Source organism: Phalacrocorax carbo, chromosome 3 (genome assembly GCF_963921805.1).
Source record: "Phalacrocorax carbo chromosome 3, bPhaCar2.1, whole genome shotgun sequence".
Lineage (NCBI taxonomy): Eukaryota > Metazoa > Chordata > Aves > Suliformes > Phalacrocoracidae > Phalacrocorax > Phalacrocorax carbo.
The window spans coordinates 115,589,103-115,615,771 of record NC_087515.1 but is presented as its reverse complement, the minus strand read 5'-3'; the positions used below and the strand labels follow the sequence as shown (position 1 = coordinate 115,615,771).

General features: G+C 37.3%; 1 protein-coding gene across 1 annotated transcript in view; it reads left to right on the top strand.

The window, feature by feature from the left end:
- Window positions 1-26,669, top strand: part of NBAS (NBAS subunit of NRZ tethering complex) — a 187,540-nt gene that overhangs the window by 74,148 nt on the left and 86,723 nt on the right. The window contains exons 34-40 of the mRNA XM_064448069.1: window positions 1,316-1,473; window positions 3,119-3,217; window positions 10,351-10,515; window positions 11,113-11,226; window positions 11,474-11,597; window positions 18,122-18,198; window positions 18,735-18,872. Of these exons, the coding sequence (XP_064304139.1) occupies window positions 1,316-1,473; window positions 3,119-3,217; window positions 10,351-10,515; window positions 11,113-11,226; window positions 11,474-11,597; window positions 18,122-18,198; window positions 18,735-18,872 (875 nt within the window). The remainder of the gene's footprint in view (window positions 1-1,315; window positions 1,474-3,118; window positions 3,218-10,350; window positions 10,516-11,112; window positions 11,227-11,473; window positions 11,598-18,121; window positions 18,199-18,734; window positions 18,873-26,669) is intronic.

Genomic DNA, 26,669 nt, shown 5'->3' with positions numbered 1-26,669 from the left:
ATGTATGTTGGTCCTTACATATTCGTTATCATTTATACATAGTCACATTTCTTGTCTGTAATATTCATTATGGAAATGTATTTCAGTATATTTAAAATGTGTTTCAGTTTGCAAAAGTTCATTCACACAGTCAAAAAAGCTTTCTCTGCAATTTCTATCCCACTTGTTCACCTCTGGAATTAATTATAAGAAATAAAATTTTGTTAGCCTGCAATTTTGTATTTAGTTTTCAATCTGAAAACAATATTATAGGCTGTAGTAAAAAGTGCCCACTCCTGTTTCTTACTAAGTTGTGTGCACATTATAAAAGACGATTCAGGTATTTTTAAATTTAGACCTATAATTTTGGACAGACATTTGCCCAGGTCCATTTGGATATTTCCAAACTTAATTTATTGGCTTTCTGACATGATGCATGAGATGTATAGGAGCTGACAAGACAAGGTGACAGCCAGATTCCTGTAATCTCCTCCTAAGGCAGGCAAAAAGGTTCCTAGTTCTTTGATATTTCTTTTGCAAGACAAAAACATGCAAATGTTTTTGCTGTATGTAATGGACAAATACATGGAATGGAGGTGTACACAGCAAATACTGTATGTAATAAGATAGTTACTGAACTATGAGACAAGTAACCTCAGGGAGCTTTTCTGTATGCATCTGGGAACCACAATTTCTCATTCTTTCTACACTGTAGTCCTTTCAAACAGGTAAAAATATGTGATTGCAGCTAGGAGGAAAGTGCAGGTCTGTTAGATATCTACCCTTCCATCAAAACTCTTAAAATATGTGTGGTATTTATGTATTTTGTTTATGTGAGGATGTGAATGGAGGTAAATGACATATATGTGTCAAGATACTAAGGAAGATGGGATTTGTGTCTTTGGCTTTTCTTCTGCCTTGAGGCTGAGGGGGGAAAATCTGAGAAGGACTGAGGATCTTTTAATTACATTAAGTGATATATTTTACTACTTTGGGTTTTTTTTTACAGCCACTCCTGTAAGGTGTTTAATATCATGCTCTGAAGTAAATTATGATTTTCCTATTGTAATATGTGAAAATATAGTGTGTAGGCTTACAGATGCCTGTTCTACTGATATCTGCAATATGATAATAATTCATCTTCTATATATTTGGTCAGTCTAAAGTTGAGTTACATCTCTGTTTTATGGAGGCTTTATGGTTCCTTTCCCAGGGGATAAGTGTTGACAGGAATGCCACACGCCCTCCTTTATCCATTCAGTAAGAATTATGCAGCGTCCTCCTATTAGTTGTGAAGTTTACCGGTCTCAGAAGTATGTTTTGCATTCCCTTGTAGGTTATTCTAAAAGCTGGGAAGTATGCAGTCAACTTGGGCAATCTGAAGGCTACCATGATTTGGGTATGCGTCAGGAACTCATGGCTTTTGCTCTGACACACTGTCCCCCAAGTGCCATAGAGGCGTTGCTGGGAGTGAGCAGTTCACTGCAAACCCAGGTGGGAGTTTCTGAAACTTATTTCATGCAAGTTCAGTGCTAACCAAAGTAAAGGGAATTGGGTTCATTTTCAAGTTTGTGCCTTTAAGTTGCATCCCCCAACAAGTTTGTATTTGTTCTAATCTATTCTTCTACTTTATTGTTAATATTGCAACAGACGAGGTCTCTTTATAAGCATTTTTATAAGATGAGTTGACTTCTCAAGTAGGAGTGCAATTGTATTCTCTATCTGCAGTATTTTTAATTTCTTCATTTATTACCTGATTTAAACATTTTGTTAGCAAATGCGGTTAAATAATTTTTTTCATTGTTTTCCAGGTTCTGTCACCTGTTTACACCTTGTATGAAATATCATTAAATGTCCACATAAATATCCATTAAATGTTTATTCTTACATTTTTGTAATCTCTACCATGAAATTCTGTTCTCACTGATTTCAACCATGTAATGGTTTTAACAACAACAACAACTTTATGTCTGAGCCATCTTTAATAACTCTGCAATGACTGACTTAATAGAATCAGGTCTTAGGTGTTCAGCTGATCAAATTATATATGTGAGAACACATAATTGTAGCATTAAAAAAAAAGTTATATATGGCAAGACAACATAGCAAACCTTCTGAAAAGTTTGATTTGAAATTGCAGTGAAGTAATTTAGGTTGTGAAAATGTTAAATTTCTTTTCAGTGTAATTGTGGCTTGGCCTACGTACTGTTATTTGTTTAGGAGTTCCCATTTGTCTTAGTTGTCTAAGAGTTCACAAGTGTTCATAGACTTATCTTTGTGTAATAAAAACATCTTGGAGGGTTTGCATTCTTTGTCTGAAGAATGGGGGAGAAGGGAGCAATTGCTAGAGTACAGATGCATTCTTCAGGCTGCATCTCAGTTCTCTGTCTTCTTCGTTCACAAAACTTGAGATTGAATTTGTTGCTGATTTCTCTGTTAGTGCATTATCATTTGTAGCAAAAGTACAGTGACGGTTAATTTGGTACTTGCCCCAGGAAGCCAAACCCAAGTCAGGATTTCTGTCAAAGCACGTTTAATCAGTTTCTTCCGCAATTACTCTCTCCATAAACTAAGCATACACTTTTCAGCTCTGTTTGTAAAAGGTTCTATGTGTTCAGTCCAAGTGCTCTGTCTTTGTAGATAAATAGATGTATGCTAAAAACTTTATCAGAAGGTCACGCTGACCAGGTGATATATATAAGTGTCTTTTGTGGACCTTCATTAGTTCTATGGCCTGTGGAAATTCTGCTTGCAAAACTTAGCTTACATAACACCTCTGTGGAGTTGCCGAATACCTCAGAGCACAGTTCAGATAATGGATGTTTTTCATGGAAGTTCTTTAGTCTACGTAGTATAGGAGGGTGCATATAATTAAAAAACCAAAATTCTTATATTGTGTGAAAAATACTGCATAAAAATCACAGAGAAGGGAAGTTCAGTTTTTTTTGTCTAGGGACTACAACAGTGAGAGGATGTCAAAGATACTTACGTGGTCTTCTCCCTGTCTTCCCCTGCACCCTTGTTTTTCTATCATGGAAACTTTTACATCAGAATTTCTTGGGTTTCCTATGACACCAGGCATAATTCTTACATTTAATTATTTGACTGGTAAGAGATTATATTGATTTTGTGTTTATAGATTCTCTACCAGGCTGTGAATTACCAGTTCCTTCCTTCAGAAGGAGGTGAGAATATAAACAACTTGGGACCTTCTTCGCTGATTAGTAAGGATACAGAGGTAAGCTTTAAAGAGAGTTTTAAAAGTAATAATGATTTTGTCTTCATTATGCTGAAGAGCTGAATTTGAGTTTTCAGCAACATCTACCTGTTGACTAGATAAAATGCACAACACTAAATATATCTACTGTCTTCTGTTTTTCTGTCCTTAGATGGTTTTAAGTTCAAGGTTTTGCTTATGTATTTATACTTAATCTGTTCTGATTTTTCATTGCTTCTTCCTACACAGTCTTAGCACCACAGAAAAAAAAAAAACCAAACCCAAAACAAAACACCCCGAGGCAGGAGAAAAGGAAAATGCAACAAAAGTTAAAACAATAAAACACATTAATACTGGTTTGATTTTTGAACTGTCCCAATTGCAGAGATAGACATTTGAAAATAAATCTGAGATATGTATTTAATTAAAAAAGGTCTTGAATTAAACTTATTTTTCCCCTTTGTTCTGTGCATCATTAAGTTTTTGAGTTCTTTGATATTTTGTAACTTTTATATATTGCATGTGAAGTTATTTTTGTGAGAAAGATCAGAAGGAACATTGAGACTTCAGAGATAGGGCAGCAGGAAAAAAGTCTACTATTATTCTTTCTACTTTTCATGTGTGTTATTTGAACAAATTTAAGTGTGTACATGTACAATTGCAAGTACATTTTCTCTCTTTAAAGAAGATGCAATAACCTATTTATGAAAGAAAATAATGTCTTATTCATCCCCTTCAGAGTGTAAAATTCTATGGTTAATTTAGTTTTTCCTCTGTTTTCTGTTTGAGTTTTTCTATAGGTGATAAACAGATTCGGGGGGTTGTCAGTGGCAAAAACCTTGAAGAAATACAGGAAAGAATAGAGAAAGAAAGAAGGTGTCTGATGTTGCATAGTCTGGCTTTTTGAGAAATATCTGAATTGCAGCCTCCTTACTGTCATTATACCCAGGGGAATTTTTACCAGTGGCAGCTGAACACGCTGGAGCATGCTGGTCTTTGCCTTTGGTATATTTAACACCATGTGGCTTAAAAAACCCACGTCTCCTTTGTGTTATTGGAATGGGAACAAGCAACTTCCATGAATATGTCTGTATTTTGTCTGGTTTTTAATATATGTATAGGCATCCATGCATACTTTGTATACATATATGCGTATGTAAACATACATATACATATTTACATATATTAAAAATAAATGGACAGGTAAGTAAAATAGCGCTGAAAACAGTATTCAGAGGATGAGAGCTAAACACTATGTATCTATCTGCTAGAGTAATTGATATGAAGAAGAGGTCTGTTCACTGGCAAGAATGCTTTTTATTTTCTGGAGATTGATAAAGGAATCTCTGAGAGGAAGATGAAGTAGATGTTAATAAAACTGTGGAACCTTGTGATGCAGGTGTGGATATGTATGTTTACAGTATTTTAATGTATATAACAAATTTGTCATGCATCACCTTTCATATGCTGAGGTACCATCGACTGTATGTTGTGATGGAACAGTTATGCATATAAGTGATTCAGAAACTTATTCTGTGCTTTATAAGAGTTGAGTAAACTCACTAATTAACTTCATTATCAGTTCCGTTTGGATATCTGAAGCAATTTTCATTATGCTGGAGAATTCACATTCAGAAAATTATCCGTTATTTTCTCCAATATATCTTTCATTCCTCCCTCTGCCTCCTTTAGTTGTGGTTGGTTGTCTGTTCAGTTGGAGGTAGGCAGACAGTTGACCTGGCAAGTTTGTGTGCCGCTGCATTGAGGCTTTGGTTTTTTTCATTCTATTTTAATATAGCTTCTTGGCATGTCATATTTCAGACTGTTACGCTATGAAATGAGTTCTGTATATTTGCTAATTCTGTCTTTTTGTTCTCTCCCAGTTGACTAATAGGGATTTATAGCTTCTTTAATTTCTTGTAATGACACAGGAGAAAATATAGCCAAGAATTTGGTCACTGTATAACCCTTCCTTTGTTACAGACATCTGAAATGTTAGAAGAGCAATATATTCAATAACTCAGTTTCTAACTTAACTGAATCGCAAAACTGCAGTTCCCATAGTTCCACTTTAGCTAATTCCTCGTGCTTCACCTTCATTGTCTTGCACAGAATTTCAGTTTCTTCAAAGAAAAAACAAATAATATTTTTTTTTGCCCTTTCGTTTTAAGCCTTTCTTTTCACCTATGTCCTGCTTAACTTATTGCATCCTTTTCTCAAGGAATTGACAAATGTTCTTTTTTTCTCATTCACTGATACCTTTTCAAATTGGTGCTCTAAATGTAATTTTCCTTATCTTGACAAAGCTGCTTCTAGTATTCATGTGCTTGGGCATCCCTTTCTCTGTTGCATTAAAAATACCAATCTGTAAGTATATTGATTTTTCACCTTCAAAGCTTTAGTGACCTTCTTCTACTTCTTATCTTTTATCAAGTATTGCATCATTAGTTGCCACTACCATTTTTTCCATTATACCAACCTATATCACCAGCTGGTCATACTTGTCAATCATTCTTCTCTTGATGAACTCTTCTCTAGGAATGTCTACACTCATTTAATTTTTGTTACTTAAAGTTTTTCCTCTGGAACTTTTTTCCCCATGAAACTTACAGAAATCTTGATGGCAGCTGGCTACATATCTTCACAGATTGCACAGAAATGTGTTATTTAACATTGCAGTCATATTGACTTCAGTATAAGTTTTCTCCAAGTTTTTGGTGGTCATACTGTGAAGGAAATTCCTGATTGCTATGGTAAAGATGCACGCAATTATTCTGTAGGAAATAATGCATTTGCACGAGCGTGTACTTTATTATCTTAGTGCCAGCTTGTCATTGTTGATTGAACTCATGGAATTCATTGGGGAAAGTATCCTCTCTGGAAGCTACAATGATTTCAACATAGCAGATTATTATTAAGCAAAACATTAAGTTTCCCAGTTCCCACCCTTTTTTCTCCTTGTTGTATGCTACAAATGTCTCAACAACTAATCTTGTGCTTCTCAAAAAAAAAAAAAAAAAAAAGTGAGAAAATTAGGATCTTGATTAATGAAAAGCATTTCAGAATATTATTGCTAACATTATTAGATTAAAATATAGTGCTTAGTCATGAGATGCCATGTTATGTGTACACAGTAGAAACAATAGCTATCAACTGCCTTGTAAATGAGCTCTGAGTTTTTGTTAAATCTGTATAATACTGAAAACATGCGTTTTGTCTGTTATAAATAAAATCATTATATTTCATATATCTGAATGTGAAAACTTTACAATAATTCAGTCACATATCAGCACAAGAGAAATTTGCAGTTTCAAGTTCCCTTGAAACCAAAATCTTTGATAGGGAAGCAGACATAATTTCTAGAGGAGACTATCTTCAAGCTATAGGAATGATTTTCTTGAGCATTGCTTAAAGAAGACAAAATTTCCAATTAACAGAACATTAGCATTTTCTTTGCTTTAGCATTTTTCCCAAACACTAGACAAACTGGGAAAAGACAGCATCTTTAAAAACATTAAAGTGGTATGTCATGCATTTTTATTACTGCTGGTTAGAAATGATTAGGTTCTGTTGTATTTATGTAGCATGCACTGGGAACTCTTCCACTTGGAGTCATTGGAACCTTAGGGCAAAAATAGTGCTTCAGCTGCTGTTCCAAATAGTTTTGATATTTTTTAAAAATTAATTTTATTTTTTACTTTGCAATTAACGAGCTGTGTTTTGTGGGTTAGTAACTATACTGGTTTTAATTCTGTAATAACTAAATTAGAATTCTTTTTACAGGAAGAGGTAGCTTTAATTCCTGAAGAAATCGTGTTCATTTACAGTGACCTGAACTCTTACACAGAGGAGAAAAATCTCAACATGGAACTCTATATTTGCACTATTCAAATTCCTGTCATAGTCATTGGAGATCCAGTCAATGGCGCATAGAGAATGCATGCAGTTAATCAGCCATTAGGTGCTTGATTCAGTTACTTATATCATAGATATCAATAATTTGAGATGCTCTAAGTTATCCTCCTGTCCTTTAGCTACTGACCCAAAAAGTGTTCGTCCTCTGTCAGATCTACAAATGTCAAGCAGATATCATATCTCAATTACTGCTATATATCTCAGACAGTCATCAAAGCCTGGGTAAGCAGCTGAATCAAAGGCATTGTGTATGCTTAATGCTGGGTTACTTTTTGTGGTTCCAGTGACATTATAGTTCTAATAAGAGCTTAAACATCCAGTCACACCTGATTTTTAGTGTTGTCATCTTCAGCTGAATCTTCTCCATAGTCTAGGGGCTGGTTTATCTTTGCAGGACTATAGTTTTCAATTAGACTGGTTCATTGGTTAGCGTTAGGTTTATGGTTGGATTTGATCCAACCTGAATGATTCTGTGATTAGCTGTAACATCCATTACAAAAAGAAAACAAATAAGCCCAAACCAAACCCCTCCAAGTCACAAAACATAAGTGTAGAAAAAACATGAATAGTTATGTAAAAGACACTATTTTAAATTCTGGTTTTCCAGTGGGAATACCAAAAAGGGAAAAAGAAAAAGGGAAACTAAAACTAATACCTGATGTTCCATCTTCTGAACAGAATCTGTTCCACCTCGCTCTGTTCCTTCATATTCATAATGCATAATGACTCTTCTTGCATAAAGTGCATACAGTGTGTGGTTTTTGCATCTTTTGATACTTGTGCCTTGACTAATTGTCATTAAAGACCAAAACAAAAATCTGTTGCAGGTGTTCTAATTTATCTCTCTTCTGAGAGTTATTTAAAAAATAGCGTGCTTTGTTATTTGTTCCTTCCATTAGACTGCTTGAAATTATATGTGTGTGTGTGTATGAGCCTATGTGGATATATAAATATTTTTGCTGTTATTTTAGAATATCTTGGTAATTGAGAATTTGTTAGTTCACTTTTTTACATCAATTTAGATTAATACAAATTTTTAAACTACTAATTTAGGATTAATAAGTTGTTATTTTGTTTTTAATCGGAAGTGCTTATTTTTATAAAAAGATACATGGAAAAAATAATATAAGAAAATAATTTTCCCCAAACACCCTTCAAAACCTCCAAACTGTAACTTCTTCCTGAAGATACAATTAAAGAATACAATTAAAGCTGTATTCTTAAAATGAGACCTCCAGCAATCTTCAAGAAGTCATTTATTTTATGAGAGTTTGATTCAGGATAGCAAAAAGTTATAGCTTGAAAGTGTTTCTATTGCAGGTACAGAGAGGAATGACTTTTCAGAAAACAATTCTTATTTGTGCAGAAAAGACTCTAATCACTCATAAGAGTTGAAATTCTCTCTAGAAAAAAATCAGTAGACTTTATCTGATAGCGGTAGAGCTATAGAGGCATGCACACCAGCGTACAAGTTAGCCCACTAGTTTTCACACGACTGAAGGAGCTTTATTTAAAAAAACATATTTTGCTCAAATGCAGTTGAGAGCTTTGGGATGGGGGAGGTTTTTTTTCTGGTTCTGTTTTGTTTTGGTTTTGTTTTATTTTCTTTGCATGAAGAATCAGGTGTGCTGTACCGTCCGCTTGAAGGCGGAGACAGAGAAATCAGTATTCTGTATAAAATATTTAAAATAAATTACAAAAAGCTTTTGTACAATAAATCACAAGAGTGGTCTATTTAAAAAACACACAAACAAGGAATTCTTCACCCCACCAAGCCACCAGGCCTAGGATTTTCTGTTGCTTTTTACTTTCCGGAGGATTAAAAATTCTGACTTGATGTACTTGGCGTGCTCTTTCTTCACTTGGTGAAGTAAAAGCTGAAATTCCCAGTTTAGCCATTCAGTTAGTGGTGCATCTGTGAAATGCAGAATATCATTTCAGAAAAGATGGAAAAAAGATGTTGAAGCCTTAATGGAAAGGATTTAAGATGGACTTGCTACTTCAGTAGTCAGCTTGAGGCAGTGATTTACTGCATACTATACTAAAAAGTACTAAAAATAAGTTCGTCTACAGTGAAACTCTGCCTTACTGAAGCTAACGTGATCTGTCACTGACGTTACAGTGGGACATAACTGACTTGAGCATAGTTTAGCATCCTTTTTCTCTCACGTCTGAAATTTTGTCATGAGTTAGTAAGTTGTAAACTAATACCTCCCATTCAGTTATGCAGGTAGAATTTTTCTATTTCCATACACTTCAGTGTATGGGGAAATCAATAATAGAGTTGTTAGGGAGAGACATTGGATATAAAGCTGTTGAAGTTTGCTGTATGGAGGAAAATATTTTCTATTGCTGAAGACTGTGTTTACATTAGCATGCTAATAATGTATTTGCCTAATTTGTAAGCTGTGTAAAGTATGCAGTTAACAAACCTTTCAGGGCTAGAATAGCACAGATCAACCTACATGGGTGTATTTTAAATGCTTTACATGGGGAAGAGCTGGTGCAGAAAGCTCCATTTGTGGAACATGTCTTCTACTTACAAGAATTCACTTACATGTGAGTTTAGTGCGACTGAGTGAAGATGTTTTGCAGGATAATGTGTAGATGTATACATGCATGTATTACAGAAGCAGTTTGGGATTGAGAATAGGCTGGGGTCTCAATTCTTCTTTGCAGTCTTTTAGGCTTGATGTATGTGGTACCTTGTAAGTCCCAACTGCAGAATTTCAAATCTTGATGATACTATTTCAGTTGGTGTGGAGATAAATGTTTACATCTCTTTACCATTTCCCCTACTGAGAATTCAGCTTAATGCTGCCTCTGTACAAGTACAAGATTGTCTCTACTATCGGCTTTCTTGAATTATTGAACATTAATTTTAGCATGCTCAATCCTCTCATTTGTAGAGAGATCATTACTTGAACAGAAGCATTCAACAATAATGTAAAACATTACCCTTAAACTTTGGAATTAAAAACGGCTGGTGATTGTGGAAACAAGGTTATAGTTGACTAAGGGGCAAAACGTGCTATTGATCACGCTACTCACTTCAGATTGAAACTTTTAAATCACTTTTAACTTACCTTTTGTTTTTGACAGCTGTTGCTTAAATTAATAATCATTAAAATATGTTATTAACATAGTGTGCTTTATCTCTAATGCGTTTGGCTTTAGGTCATTAGCCTGTTTAAAGCATGTGTCTAACGCTTGCCATTGTGTGTTGGATATGCTCACAGGATGAAACCAGCGTCTCTAGCCAGTCTGCTGATTTGTTGTACTGGACGACATCAAAAACCATGAAGGTGTTGTCTAACACAACTATGACTACAAAAGCCATGCTGCATGCTGTCAGTGATGGACAGTGGTGGAAGAGATCATTAACTTATCTTCGACCATTACATGTAAGGGATTGCTGATGTGTCTGCAGACGTTTACGCACTCAATACATTAGTATAAAAGCTGGGCTCCTTTATAGGTATCTCATAACTGAAGGCCTCAAACTGATAAATGAACTAGAGACATCAAGGGATTGTTTGCAAGCAAATTCCAATGAAAGAAGGGGTCTAAAGCTGTTCCCTTTTCTTGTTTTCTAATCTGTTTTCTCCTGCTTTTTTAGCATAGTGTGGGAAAGCATAGTTGAAATTGCAGAACTTCAGGGAAGAAAGCATGGTGAAGTCCACTCTTTAAATACTGTCATTTTATACTCAAAGCTGTTCTTTTTCAGATTCTCTTTTCCACCTTTTCTGTTTCAGTGGATTTTCTATAATGTTTTTTTATACCAGTTTCTCTGATACCACTTTTGAGCATAATTCTCTTTCTTTTAAGAGTACTGGACCTCGTTCAGCATTGGTTTCTATAAGATGACTCCTACCTTTCTCTCCTCGGAATTCAATGATATTTTCATTTACAGTTAATTCCCTTCTGAACAGCAGTTACAAGCTTTTTAATGAGCATTTTTTTTTTTTGTGACTAGGTTCAACTATACTTATTTTTTCCAGGGCCAAGAATTTGGAGATGTATTAAAAAGTGGGCCTGGAGAAAATACCACTGTGGAAAAACAAGGCTGTCATCCGTTTTATGAGTCTCTAATTGCTGATCCATATGTTGCAGAAGTAAGTGTCAGTTACAGAATTCTGAAGTATAAATTTTTTAGTGAGATCTTATTATTAAGTAATAATATGGATTTTGGATTATTTGTGTGACTTGAAATCTTGTGCAATAGTAGGAAAAAAATCCAGAATTAAGCAGAAAGGAAAGCAAATGCAGGAACCAAGGCAGATAATAGCATCTGATGTGAGTGAGCTAAATATAACTGCCGGGTGTAGTGTGCATGCGTCAGTTACCTTATTTTACCTCTAGTCTGAAATCAGCTATGGCACGTACCAGAACAATTCTTCGGAAAGCTTTGCAGAAGTATTGCTGAGAACAGAGAAACTGACAGAAACAAAGAGCAAAGGAAAAGACCTACTTCCAACTACAGAAGGTATGGCTGTGTGTGTATATTCACTCCCCTATTTGCTATATACACTAAATATAGGAGAATCTATGGATGGGTTTCAATATGGAGAATTGCACACAATGATTTGAAGTATTGTCTGGGTATTTTGTATGAGTTGTGATCCAGTTCAACATCTTACCTTGGTAAGTAGTCTCGATAGAAGTAGCTGCAGAGTTTTCAAGAGAAAGTTGTATTTTTACAATCAGTTTCTCAGTAAAGGCTAGAAATCTTAAATCCAAAAGTTGGCTTTAAATAAGCAGAAACTGATATTTGGGGGCTGACAAAGAAATGAACATTGCAGGGCAGGGAAGGGGAATTTTTGAAGATTTTCTGAATGCTACCATGTACAGATATTTAAATGGAAATTTGCAACCCAGTGTTAATGTTAGTTGTATGTGTGCCTGTGTATTCTCATGTTCAGATACTGTGCCATTGTGTATTCAGCTTTCAGTATTGCAGGATCATTACAGTATTTTATTTGCAAATTACTGCTTAACTGCAGCTTCTGGAATCACTAGAACTTTTTGTCTTCTGAAATGTCTACATTTTGTAGGTTATACTTCACAATTTCTTAACTGAAAGTTTCACTTAAAAAAAAAAAAAAGGCAACCCAAAAAAAACCCCAAACAAAACCCAACCACACAAAACCACCTATGATTGTTTCTTTCCTTTGGCTGTCTCCTGCTGGTCTAAGAAATGAACTGTTTAAATATTTACATGCTGTTAGTGTCTTTTGAAGGAAGACACCCATATTATATTTTATTGCATGGTAAGTTCTGCCATGAAAAATGAGTATATTAAATCACTTGCAATATGAGAAACGTTTGAAGTGAGACTTTCTTCATAAGCCACAGTTTTATTTCAACTGTTTAGTGAAAATCAGCATATTTGTCTTGCAAGTATACGATTCAGTAGTGTGTTATTTCTACAGGTAACCTGTACAGTTGTAACATCATTGTGAATTAGAAAAGGTCAGCAACAGCTTGTACAAATGAGGATAGATTCACATTTTGTTCCTTTCATGCTCTCTTAATGCAAAAAGTTTAAAATCCCTATTTATGATCTCTTTTCTTGCATGCTGAAAGCCTATAGGCTTCTAGCTCTGATGCCTCTGTTTTAAAGGAGGGGGAGGCAAGGATTAAAAGTATTTGTTGCTTTCTTAGGGCAAATGATGTTAGTAGGCAGATCTTTGGTAATACTTCCTGCTCCAACTTGAGTAATTGGAACTGGTGGTTTACAATTCAGTGGCTGCCTTTGAGATGGAAATTTCAGTTTTGGGGACTTTTTTTCTTGAAGAAAAGAAATTTTAGATTCCAGCTTTAGTTTTTGAGCCTCTATCTTCCTCCTCTTAAGTTTGCAGACTGCTCTGTTTTTGCCATTTTAATACTTCTGTTCCCTTCCACTACTCCTGTTCTATAGTCAGTCTGAATTTGACTTATGAGTCTGTCTGACTGTGCTATGGAGCTGAGGGTTCTGTGTTTTCATCTGGAAAACTGAGCTGTATTTATTGTGTACTTAGCAATCCTGCTGTATGACACCTTTTGGTAGTGAGTAGGCAGTGTTCTTACACCTAAGAGTAATGTAGCTTTCTGTAAATGAATGGATTGGTAATCTGCTAATTTTAATGCATTTAGCTCTGGATTAACAGTATTGAATCCCATATCTTTCCTTTTCTTAATGCTTTGCTTTATCAATTCCCGTGAAAGTCCTTATGGTTTAGCCCCAGTCAGCAACCAAGCACCACACACCTGCTCGCTCACTCCCCGCTGGTGGGACGGGGGAGATAATCGGAAGAGTAAAAGTGAGGAAACTCCTGCGTTGAGAGACAGACAGTTTAACAGGTAAAGCAAAAGCCATGCACACAAGCAAAGCAAAACAAGGAATTCATTCACTGCTTTCCATGGGCAGGCAGGGGTTCAGCCATCCCCAGGGAAGCAGGGCTCCATCACAGGTAACAGTTACTTGGGAAAACAAACGCCATCACTCCAAACTCACCCCCTTCCTCCTTCTTCCCCCAGCTTTATATGCTGAGCATGACGTCATATGGTGTGGGATACCCCTTTGGTCAGTTGGGGTCAGCTGTCCCAGCTGTGCCCCCTCCCAGCTCCTTGTGCACCCGGCAGAGCGTGGGGAGCTGAAAATGTCCTTGGCCAGTGTAAGGGCTACTTAGCAACAACTAAAAAAAAGTGGTGATAATGCAGAGATGTTTAGCACAAATCTAAAACACAGCCCCATGCTGGCTACTATGAAGAAAATTACATCTATCCCAGCTGAAACCAGGGCAGTCAGTTAACATTTTCAGGATTGTGGAGCTTTGAAAATATGCATATTCAGTGCTTTTCCCATATTTACAGGCTTACAGTAAGGTGGGAGGATTTTGCCATATGAAACTTCAGTGCTGATATGAGTTATTAGCTTCCATACTAGTAACTAACAAATATAGCAGATTTCATTTGATTTTTCTGAGAGGTTTGAATCCCATTTTTTTTCTTCTAGTTGTCTTCTAGGACAGCTACAGCAGCAGGTTTCAGCTCTGTTAGAAGAACTGACAAACCTGGAAGAAGACGCAATTTAGAAGATAAACCTTCGTTGTACTTAGCATATTTTCTTAGGAGAAATTGTAGTATGCATCAAACTCTGTTTCTGTTACTATAGCAGCGTCATGTTCCTGGTGTGAGGGAATGGAAAACGCTTTCCCTATAGGCAGCGTGCATGATGAAACTCAAGATGATGTTTGCTGCTTCTTTTGTGGATTTGATAGGGTCACTGGCCTTGGACTTCGACTTCTTGTGTACTTTCTGTGTGGATGTAGATGGTAGACTGAGCATTTTTTGGTGAAGTGGTAGCACCTATCGCTTTGGGTCCAGTAAAATGCCCTTTCCTCAGTTGCAGCATAAGTGCATCCAGACTTAGCATGGCCAAGGCAGTGTTGTGCATCTCTGTTTAACTGTAGTTGTCTTTCTCCATAGCCCTGAGGGATTCGGTGGGGAGGTTGAAGATGAGATCTGAATGGGAAGTTGCTACAGGTTATGGCTGTATTTCATTGTAACCGGATTAGGTAATAAACTCGTAGTAAACACAAGAAAGTCAGTCATGCCTATTAATCCTCACGGATTTTAGAACAAAGAATAGGTTTATGTTTGCCATGATTCTGTAAATTCTTGCAGGTATGGTTGTTTAACTGCAATATATACTTCTAATGTAGCGAGTTTTTATTACATGCTAAATGAACAATTGAAGACTCAAAGCAGTTTTTGCATTTCTTTGCAGAAGAAAAAAAACATGGTGTCATGGTTTTAGCTGGGATAGAGTTAATTTTCTTCACTCTAGCTGGTATAGTGCTGTGCTTTGAACTTAGCATGGAAAAAAATGTTGAGATAACACAGACGTTTTGGTTGTTGCTGGGCAGCGCTTACACTAGTCAAGGACTTTTCCAGCCTCCCATGCTCTGCTGGGTGCACAAGCAGCCGGGAGGGGAGGGGGCACAGCTAAGAGAGCGGATTCAAACTGGCCAAAGGGATATTCCATATCATGTAACGTCATGCCCAGTATGTTACCTGGGAGGGGCTGGCTGGGTGAGGGAGGCAGCAATCGCGGCTTGGGGGCTGGCAACATTGGTCGGTGGGTGGTGAGCGGTTGTATCGTTTGTGCTTCTGTGTTTTTTTTTTCCTTTTTTTTTCCTTTCCCTTCCTTTTCCATTTTATTATATTAACATTATTGTCATTATCATGATTATTATTATAATTATTATTTTATTGTAATCATTAAACTGTGCTTATCTCAACCCACAAGTTCTTTTGCTCGTCCGATTCTCTTCCCCATCCCACAGGGGTGGGGGGGGAGTGAGTGAGCGGCTGCGTGGTGTTCAGTTGCCAGCTGAGGCTGAACCATGACACATGGGAAAAGAGTTGAAAATTCCTAAGTATTGATAAATTCCAGTTTTCAGAAATAAACCATTTTCTCCCCTACTTTACCTTCCAAACAGGCTTATCTACACACAAGCACACGGAAAATTTGTATTTATTGAAACAATACAGGGTGGTTTTTTTTCTCAGAAGGGATCACAGTGGAGGCAGGTTTGTCTTCTTAAGTACATTCTGGCAACTGGGATACTCAGCATTTGGAGTGCTGTGTCCAGGTCTGGGCCCCCCAGTTGAAGAAGGACAGGGAACTGCTTGAGCGAGTCCAGCGGAGAGCTACCAAGGTGATCAGGGGCTGGAGCATCTCCCTTATGAGGAAAGGCTGAGAGACTTGGGTTTGTTCAGCCTGGAGAAGACTGAGGGGTGATCTCATCAATGCTTATAAATAACTGAAGGGTGGGTGTCAAGAGGATGGGGCCAGGCTCTTTTCAGTGGTGCCCAACGACAGGACAAGGGGCAATGGGCACAAACTGGAACACAGGGAGTTCCAGCTAAACATGAGGACAAACCCCTTCCCTGTGCAGGTGCCAGAGCAGTGGCACAGGCTGCCCAGGGAGGCTGTGGGGTCCCTTCCCTGGAGACATTCAAAACCTGCCTGAACGCATTTCTGTGCCCCCTGCTCTGGGTGTGCCTGCTCAAGCAGGGGGGTTGGACAAGATGGTCTCCAGAGGTCCCTTCCAACCCCTACTATTCTGTGATTCTTTGTCTTGATCTTCATGAAAGAGTATGAATAAAATAATATTGTTTTCTGGCCTTGTGTTGGTACTGGCTTCTTTGTTGTGATTGCTATCTGAAGGGCGAAGATAAATTTTTGCTAGTGTGGCAGTTGTCATGTTGGGGGATGTTAAGCTGGAAGAGAACCCACAATTTATTATCTATTCCCATGGCTTTGCAATCATTAATTTTCCAGAGGAAGGGAGAAAATAACAGAGGCCCATTCTTCTTTCCCTCCTCCCAGTTTTTCTGTTCAGCTAGAGGTGGTTGTAAGAACATATAAAGTTAACTTTTGCTTGTGCTTAGAGTAGGAGATAGCAATTTTGCAAACTAATTGTGATTTTCATATTAGAAAATTCTAGAGTTCTATTACCTTTGCTTGGACAGCATACAAGTTATTTACCAGGAACAAGCTGTCAGCAGCAAGAAACTTGGTAAAAGCTCTTTGAAGCATAGAGTATAGGTGCTGTTGGACAGACTGTATTTGCAGTAACTGGGACACATTGCCATGCAAACAGCCTCTGTGATGACTTGTCACACAAATTCAGTTTACTTATCAGGCTGAAGGCTAGCATGTAAATTCACTTCAGGCTGATGGGAAATTAATGGTAATCTGGAAATTATAATTGGTCATTCAAACCTCTTATAAATCATTCTTTGGAAAAAAGAATTCACTGGAGGGCTGTGTGTGTAAAGGAACCAGGTTTCTTGCCAGTGTGCCCTCAAGAGTAGTTTTGTAATGTGGGAATATAGGTAGTTGAGACTTCCTTAAAGTAAACAAAGAGCTAAGTTGCTGGAAGATGCCTTCTGCTGATAGGACTAATATCAACAGTAGTAATATAATCTGTAAAAAAAGAAAAACATAATGTTATTTTCCTGGCATACTTACAACTCCTTATGCAATTTCTGGTCCAGGTTTGATAAGACTTTTGAAGTCGTCCCTGGAACTAATAACAGATATTCTCTACCCCCAAAACTGAATATTTAGTGTATCACGAGAATCACTATTCTGTAATTGTTTGTTGGAACTTCTGTAGCAACCACAGTGATGCTTGACTTTAGTACACAAGAAGATAATTGCATGAAGGAGATATCCTGTTAATAATTAAAAAATCTTGGGTGCTTACATTGTGTCTGTGTATTGGTTCTCCTATTTCTGTAATGTAAACTACGGTGGTTTTTTTTAAACAAAAATCCAAGTTTGGTATCTGTAATGTAGGAAAAGCAGGTAATTTTTGTATCAGTTTTTCTAGAAGCATATATTTTTATAATCAGAATAATTATTCTTTGATGGGTTAATTTCGACTATGTCATTGTGCTGATAGTTCTGTTTGCAATATATGGCAGGACCTGGTTTTGGTGTTTCACTGATGTTATTTAAAATTTCATATGACGCTTGTAGTGCCTTTTTAAAATATATTTAAGATGGAAGTTTTAAGTATTATTTGTTGTGTTCTGTGATAAGTGAATTAGAGCTCAGGCTTGAAGAGAAGGCATCTTGTACTGTTCCTCTGGTTGGTATCTTCAGATGCTTACAACATTACATTGCTGCCTTGATTTTACAAGCAAAAGATTTACTTGTAAATCAGTACTGGTGATATTTTAGTAACTTTGTTTAGCATCTGTTACTGCATAGTCTCATTCTTGTTTGGTTAATGCATCAAACACTGCCTGGAAGTCAAGGTAAAGCTGTGCTGCAGTTTAATTACATATTATCTGTTCCTGGATTGCACTGATAAGTGTTTAATTATGTATAGACTGCTTCAAGCTAGTGTCTAATAAAATACGGTTACACTGAAAACATTTCATTTGCTAACTGTCAAGGACAGGTGGGTCAGTAATCAAAGCTTTATTTCTGCTCCCTGTATGTTGCAGTTCTGCTACAACTGGCAAGTGATGCTTTACCGAACGATATGGCCTTGTCTCTTGCCTATCTACTTGCGCTGCCACAGGTATGTTGACTGTGATTTTGTCTGTATGTCTTTGCCAGGAAAGACTATTCACGGCATTTCAAAATTCCGTAAGAAAATACAATTTTCTTAGGGTTTTAAAATATAAGTCTTTGAATTCATTTAAATAGACATTTTTATAGATTGGGCTGGTGCATTTAAAAAAAACTCTGAACAAATGCTGTTGGACTGGTTTATGAGAGTGGCACTGGCGAAAAGACAGATCTTATTTAAAATAGTAGTTGGGCCACCTGACTGACAGTTCTAACGTAGCTCAAAAATATGATTAAGAACTTTGTGGCATGGAAGCAGCAAAACTGTAGCTGGAAAATCATTTTGGTTAGGTGTTTGTGTAAGGGGGGAGAAATGTCATAATATAGAATTATCTTTGTGTGTAGCTTACTGATGTACTTCTGTGCCAGAAAAACATAGTCAGAGCTATATCTAAATGACAGAAAGTAGATTTTTAGAAAGTTTGCGTGCCTAATGTTGTATGCTTTCTAATTCTTTCATCTAAATTAATGGTGTCTTTCTCCTAGGTGGTAGATGCCAACAAATGCTTTGAAAAGCAATTACATTCTGCGTTATCTCTCCGGCTGGCAAGTTATTACTATAGTCTGCAGATCTATGCTCGTTTGGCACCGTGTTTCAAGGACAAATGCCACCCTCTCTACAGGGTTAGTACTCTTTCTTTTTAAAACCATATTCATTAACATGTAGCATTAAAGCTCTTCTACATATCCAGTACATGAGTTAAGCCTGTTACAGAGCTGATCTGACTTACACTGTGAGCAGCCTGCTAAGTTATGTATAATTATTCTTCTACAGTGCTGTAAACAGACAAGTACTTCACAATTTGAGGAAGAGTTTTTGAAGCAGAATATCAAGTGCTATAGGTAATAGCACTATCAGTCTTCAAAGTAGCTTATAAACACTAAGCAGTAATTAGCATAGCCTATGCCGTCATCTTGCAATGCTGATACAATGTAGCACTTCCTAGGAAGAGTCAAGTGTCCATTTAAACGAGGGTGCAATACAAAACATTTTCCATAGACTTCACTGAGGTGTGTTGTTTTGTATTTTAGTTTACATATGGTGTTTTGAAAGTTAATTCTCATTCATTGGTGAGGTTTTTTTATTTCCTTTGCCAAGTGTCTCTTTTTGAAATGGTACAGCTTTCCTTCTTATTCATCGCCTCTGATTAAACTAGTTACATGGTACACACCGAAGTAAATTGAGGAGGTGACATACCAAAGCTTAGTAAGGCACCAATTGCCATTCCTGCTAAGGTACCTGAGGAAAAGCTCTGCTTTACCACTCCAAGAGAGCCTTTCTGAATTTACACCAGTTCTTTTCCTCCTGTACAGAAGCTCTCTAGACTGTTTGGTTTTCAACCTAGCTCTGCATTACAGCTAAAAGCACACTTCTGGTCACAAGTTCTTGGAAAAGAAAGACCGCTGATCACCGCTGTGGCTTGAGAGGAGATTTTTTCCCATGTTCAGAATGACTCCCGATTTATAGAGGAAAGCCTGTTTTGGTGTTCGCCCAGTTCTGCATTTAGGCAGCCTTTCATGTTCCTGCTGGGATTTGCATTCAGCCATCTTCTGTTTAGAAGCTAAAGGAAGACTTGGCCCACAACTGAAACTTGTGGGGCTTGCAAAATATGCTGGTTTAAGGAATTAATTCATATTTGTTAAATAGCTTTCTTTGAGCCTAGGTCCGCCAACTGCAAGACACCTTTGCTGAAAAAAAGAGATTTTTTTTTTTTTAGTTTAGCTTTTTTAGACACTCTTATTTTCTAGAAAGAGCTATTAAGCCTTTTGAAAGGGTAAGTCATAAGAATGAGGACAGGTGTTAGATTCAACTATTTCTACACCAGTTGCCATTTAATAAGCAAAGTCTTATCAATAGTGCCATGTAGTTTTATCTCTTACTGATCAGATCTTTGGCTAAATTTTTTGTTCCGTCTTGGTAAAATACTGTATGTGACTCTAAGTAGTGGATTCTAAGTTGTTAAAAAGAATATGTACTATGTTTAAGTACTACTCTTAAACAGTAGCTTTTGAAAACAGCTGTATGAGAAGAATCTGAGTGAACAGCATGCCAAGAAGGGGGGGGAACAACACAGGAGAATATGTTAACTGTTACTAATTCCAAGGAGTGATCCAGTGAGGGAGCATCACTGAAGTAAAAAAGAAGAAATAGAAACAGATCCTTTTGAGCAAAATAAGCATTAGGCTTTTTTGGTTGTGGTTTTCTTTTTGATTGGTTGGTTGTTTTGGTGGTTTTTTTTTGTGTGTGTGTTGTTTTTTTTTTTCTCCACAAAAAACCACCAGACTTAAATGCTCAGTTTCCACTGCAAAACAGCCATTTGTTTAAATGTACATCTTAGATGCTGTTAATAAAGAATGGCTCTGCGTCCAAGCTGCTTTCCTTAATGCCATACCAGTTGCTATCCATAGGAATAGATATAGCCACGGTTTTTATTTTTGTGTTTCCTAAGGACTCGGGGGTGGTGGTGGTGGTGCGGGTGGAATTGAACTTAAACTTTTGTGGTGCAAACTTTTGTGAAAATGATAAACTCAGCTGTTAGATGTCATTCCATAGTAGATTGTCTTCCAGCTCTGGTGTCTGGCATCACCTGTTCTTTTCTCCTTCTGACTGTTTCTCAAAACAGAAATGTGTCCTTACGTCCTTTAACTGTATAATTCAAAGCTATGCACTATTCTTAGAAGATAACTGAGTGCATTTTTTGTGGATGAACATGTATAACTAATCCTTTTCCGACCCCCCATCCTCCACCCCCGTTCTAAACTTTTACATATTCAGTAAAGATCTAAATCAGCCACATGCTTAGGAGGTGACCCTCAAGATCATAGAACATATATTTCTGTTTAACGTGCATCTTAGTCACAGTAAGTGTGATTTTTCTCTTGTCCATTGAATTAAGTATCCTGTCTGAAAACTCAAGCTGAGTTTATAGGCAGCTGTATAGAAGCATGGAGAAGTCTAGACTTCCTATGTCTACTTTAAAATAACATTGTATAAATTTTTCAAAACCGTGCATGAGTACCTCTGGCATAATGGGAGAAATGTTCTCAGAATGAAAATGACAATTATAAGGATAATGTAGAACAGGGGGGAGAGTTTCTCTTCCACTGGCTAAGACAGACTTCTAGGTCTTACTAGTTAGTAAAGAAAGATTTTGAAGGAATGATTTGGTGTATTCAATGAAGGCTGGATTTTTTTTTTTTACTGTGACATGAAATACTGACAGCTAATATCTGTGCATCAAAAGAGAATAATAAATTGCCAGAAATTCTCATTAACTTCTTATACTGTTGGTGTCCAGAAGGAAATCAGCTTGATAATTTCAATTTCTGATGAAGTTACTACTTTGCTTTAAGGAGAAACAAAGGGATTGGGGTGTAAAGTATTGCTTTAGTTTTATACCCAAGACAATCTTGAATTTTCTTGTTATTTTAATGATGTAAAAATAATAGTTATAGTTTAGGGCATCTGAGCAATATTAGTGTCTTATCTTGAGGAAGATGTAAAAGGAGCTCTTCAACCAGATAAAACCACAGGTAAAGGTCTGTAAGAATAATGCCAGACAGAAGGGAAAAAGAGTTCCAGAAATGGCCTAGCTGTGGAATGGATTGGTGTGAAGAGACTTCATTACCCTTGGAGAAGCTATTTTTATTTTCGGTTTAAGTCTGTACTGGGCCTGTCAGGGATGAGGCTACCTTTCTTCATAGCAGCCCCTATGGTTCTGTGCTTTGCATTTGTGTCTAGAAGTGTTGCTAACACACCAGTGTTTTGGCTGTTGCTGAACCGTGCTTGCACAGCATCAAGGCTGTGTCCCCACTGCCGCTTCGAGTCACTGCTCACTACTTCCCCGCCTTGCTGAATGAGAAGAAAAGCCGTACAGCTGAACAAGAAATTTGCTGGATAAACTGTTAACAGCAAAAATTATCTCCTTATTTATCCTATCCTGGTGATCTGATAAGAGACCAGAATAAATGTATCTGGGAGATTGTTTACTCTAGAAGGGAGTAAAAAAGTTTAATTACCCTAAGGTTAATTAATATGTTATGTTCTTGTCCTCATGATGATTATCTAATGCTGAGGTGTTTCTGTGGTTTGGGAGAGGAGTATTTTACTTGCTCGGGGGCAAGCTTTTCCTCGGAGTATCAAGCAACAGTTCTAACAAATACTACTGAGTTGAAGAAGGGAGTGGGAATTTTGCAATTAATAGCAGACGAGGAAAGTTGCTGTTAGCAGAAAATTCTTAAGTTTTTATTTCTTACCTGTTACTTTCATTCAGGAAAAAGAACTTGATTTCTGTCCTTTTGTGCACTGTAACTGGAAATATGTTGAAATGGTAACCTCGGATATTCTTCTTAGTGATGCTTTTGATGCAGTCTAGACTTGCTGAAGAAGCTGGGAGTTCAGTTCCACAGAGTTAAGTAGCCTGATATAACTGGCTTTTGAGTCACTATGTGAAAGGGTGCGTTTGTACAGTGAACTTGTGCTCTGTGCAATTAACCTGCCTCCCTTTTCTGTTGCTTGCTGCTTAAGGAAGCCTCTATCAATCTCTCTGTAAGAAGCAGAATTAGGTCTGCTTTCACCTCACATAAATTCACTGTCTACAAGGTAGGGTTCTTTTTCCGGTTTCTTTTTGTTTTCTCTGTATCACAACCGCTGTATATTTTAGTTCCTGTGCTGTTTCTCTTTATTCCTGTCATTGCTAGACCATTGTTTCTGCCTATTCACATCTTCCTTCACAGACTGTATTTAGTTACTCCATACTGCCCTCATCACAATGGTATCTGTAGGCTTTATGTGCATGAAGTGACTGTGACAAATGTGTCATGTGTGTCTTATTCTTTCTCATCTCCTTTCCCGTAGGGGGAAAAAACCCCATGCGGAACAGTTTTTAAATTGTCACACACTGATACGTGTTTATCTTCATTTGCATTAATGAGAGCAAGGTCAAAAGAAGAATGCTTTGAACTTGGGACTGAATATGTAGAAGTCTCTGTTGATCTTATGGGAGTTCATTCAGCAGACTTGACCTGGCTTCCAAGGCAGTTCTCTTGCTTATTTGTGTAAGGCTGACAGTAATTATAAATACAGTTATATTAACCCAGAGAAGCAAAACTCTTAGCCATGGTCCTTATGCTACAGCTTTAGGTAATATTCTGAATGTAGGATGTTGAAAATAAAGACTTCATTTGAACTGGAAAGAAAGTCTGTATAAGAAGGCTGTACAGGAGGGAGGAGAGAGGCAGATCTGAGAGGCTACCAGATGTAGTACCCATGTTGTATGAGGTCTAAGGGTTTTAACCTTATTACATGACACTGTAGTGCTAGAAGTTAAGTCTATACATGAGGTAATCTCTCATTGGAAATCAAATGATGATCATTAAATGGTTTGTGTTGGTTTGTGTTTGATAATATCCTGTCACATTCCTAGATTATGAATGTAACTCACTAGATATATAATTTAGATATATAAATTTTTAATCTCAGACTGGATTTGTGTATGTGAAGTTTTACTGGAGTCTATTAACATTGACTGCAATACTGACAAACTGTGTCAGTCTTGGTTCCTGCTATCTCAACATTCAACTTTTTATCCATATCCAGCCCTAAGTCTGTTGTAGATGGTAAAATGGTAATACGCTTATTGTTGGCTTATGATGGACTTAAACGTGACCTTCCTTACTTTCATTATTATTTTTAGTCCTGATTCAGGCTATTGGCTGCTCTTTGGCCCTTTTTTTGTTTGGTTAGTGATGCTGAAAACTAGCAAATTGCCTTTGACAGTGTAATTTCTCCCCCTTGCTTCAATGTTTGAATTTTCTGTTTTGTGTTCTGTGCCAAGTTCAAGTTTCTTTGCTGGCCTTTAGGTTGTTCCACTTGCTTTTCATGCTGCTTTATATGCCTAGCACTTCTTATTTTTTTTCATACCAGGCTGTTTGCTTGTACATGTTCAGATACTATTACTCATTAATACTTGGGGGAAGAGAAGAGGGAAGTCTATCTCATTTGGTATATCCTTCTAAGTTCAGTGTGTATCTGATGATTCCAGAAGGAAAATTGGGAGAGATGAGAGTATAACTCCTTGAATCTAGGCTCTGCTATTCTCTCTTCCTTTTATCTTCCTGCATGTGTGAGGAGTCTGCGACTGAGAGCAGAACGAGGGAGAGGGAGGACAGTGGGGGAAGGCACCATGAATGAGACATTGACTGCTGGACTAAGAACTGATCTTGGGAGAAGTTTTCTTTGGAGTGTTTTTCTATTCTTTTTTTTTTTAAATACTAAAGTAGGCCAGACACTCTAGTCTTGGTAAGTAGCATGACATTTGAATAATTCAGAGAGCTCAGTATCATCAGAAAACTTAAATAATTCATTGCTCATCCCTTCTCCAGGTCACTGATAAGAGATTCTGAATAAAAGTGGTCTTAACACCTGCCTCTAGAGGACTTGCTGCTGGCTCTACCCTATCTGAGAAGTGATCATGGAGCTCTCACTTCTCCTTTCACTAGGTTTCAGTTCATAAAAAGACCTTTCTTCCAAACACTTGGCGAGTTAAGTTTCCTGACTGGACTTTGGTGGGGAAACTTGTCAAAGAATTTTGGAAGATCTGTATGTATTTTGCCACAGGTTTCACTTTGTCTGTGTGCTCATCGACACCCTCAGCCCTCCAGCAAGCTAAGTGGATTTCCCTTTGCAGAGACCATGCTAACTCTTTCCCGCCAAGCTCTGTTAATGCACGTGCTCAGTGGTCTTATCCTTTGTTACAGAGTCTGCCATCTTACCAGGGGTGGAAATCAGATTTGCTGGTCTGTGGTTCCTGTGATGATCCCCTTGAGATCCGTTTATTAGATGGGACTTGCACTCTGGCACAGCTGGTTTTTATTAATTTGGTTTTTGTATTCATTTGTTGGTGCACCTTAGCCTGCCATGTAACATAATGTCATGTTTGTGTTCCTTGAGAACTGAAGGGTGAAAGCCACCTGGTCATGGTGGTGTGTAAGCACATAACTTACCTAACTGGCCTGAGACTTCCTGGGTGTTTGCTTCTAACATATCTAGCTCTTCTGAGCTCTCTCCCCCACATCTTCAGCAGCGAGGGCTGGCAAGATGATCTTATTGATTTCCTCTGCTATGGTCTTACCGATGGCTGTCCCTTCACACCTTGTCAACAAGTAATCCTACCACTTCTCTAGATGGCTTCCTGTTTTTGAATGACTTCTCAGAACTTTTTGCTATCAGCTTTACCATTTTTTCTAAGACACTTTCCAGGTACTTTTTTAACCCTTTTAGTTTCCTCTTTGGCCTATCACATTTTGTGGGTTTTCCTCATTGATTTGCTTATTCCTTGGTGATATCTCAACAAATAAACTCCCCTTTTTAAAAAATGAATTAATATCTAAGCTAACAAAAATGGAGAGATCACCAAATGCTACTATGTTCGTAGGCTTAAAACTCAAGTAAGCTCTCATGAACTAGCAGTCATTGTGGATGTTTTTGAACATCTTCCATTATGACCCCTGAATTAGTAATCCAGCAATTAGCAACACTGCAATCAGATTGTGGCAGCTATGTTCCTTTTGTTGAGGTGTGTCTGTAGATAAGAGTGTTTCACATATCTTCATATTTCTTCAGCTCACAACACTACAAAGCATCATCATTCTTAACTGGGACCAAATAATAATCAGCTGACACAGAAAAGCCCTATTAAGTAGTTGTTTGGTTTTCTTTCCCCTCTTCTGGTTTTATTGCTTCAAGATAAATTGTGTTTAAGGAAAACAGTTACAGTGTAGCTTACTTTTATTTCTCAAGGGTTATACAAGCTATTCTGTTAAATCCTACTTTTGAAAGCAGAGCAAGTGTTGTTCTTGAGCCAGCTGTTCAGAAATACTCTTTTAGAAAGGAGGATCTTCAAACCAGCCTTTCATTTCAGGAGAGGTCTGAGGTCTAGCTTGCCTGTGTTCCTCTGGAGACATATTTGTGGCTTTTCATGCAAGGGAGGTAGTTGGGATAAGTACTAATGCTTTCCAACTTGCAAAGGGTTTTGTTCCTCTCTGGGAAATGGTATAAAGGTGACTGACAGCTTTTTGAAGCAGTCTTTCCCTAGTCAATTTGCTTTATCTTTCTTTTGTTTTCCTTTTCTGTGCTCCTGTAGCTATTTTCTCCAGTCAGTGAGAAGCATTAAGTTTGCAAGCAGCCTGATTTGAAATTTTCTCTAACATACTTCATCTTAGAACACAAAATATTTTAGAAAAATTTTAATCAATATAGGTAACTTTTGAGACAATGCTGAATTCCCATTGAGTGAGAGGGCTGGCTCCTCCATCTTTTTGGGTTTTGGTGGGGTTTTTAAGTGTTGGTTTTTTCCCTTTCCTTTTTTTTTTTTTTTTTAATTCTTCCCAAGTTGAAGAGTTGAGGACAAGTGCTATATT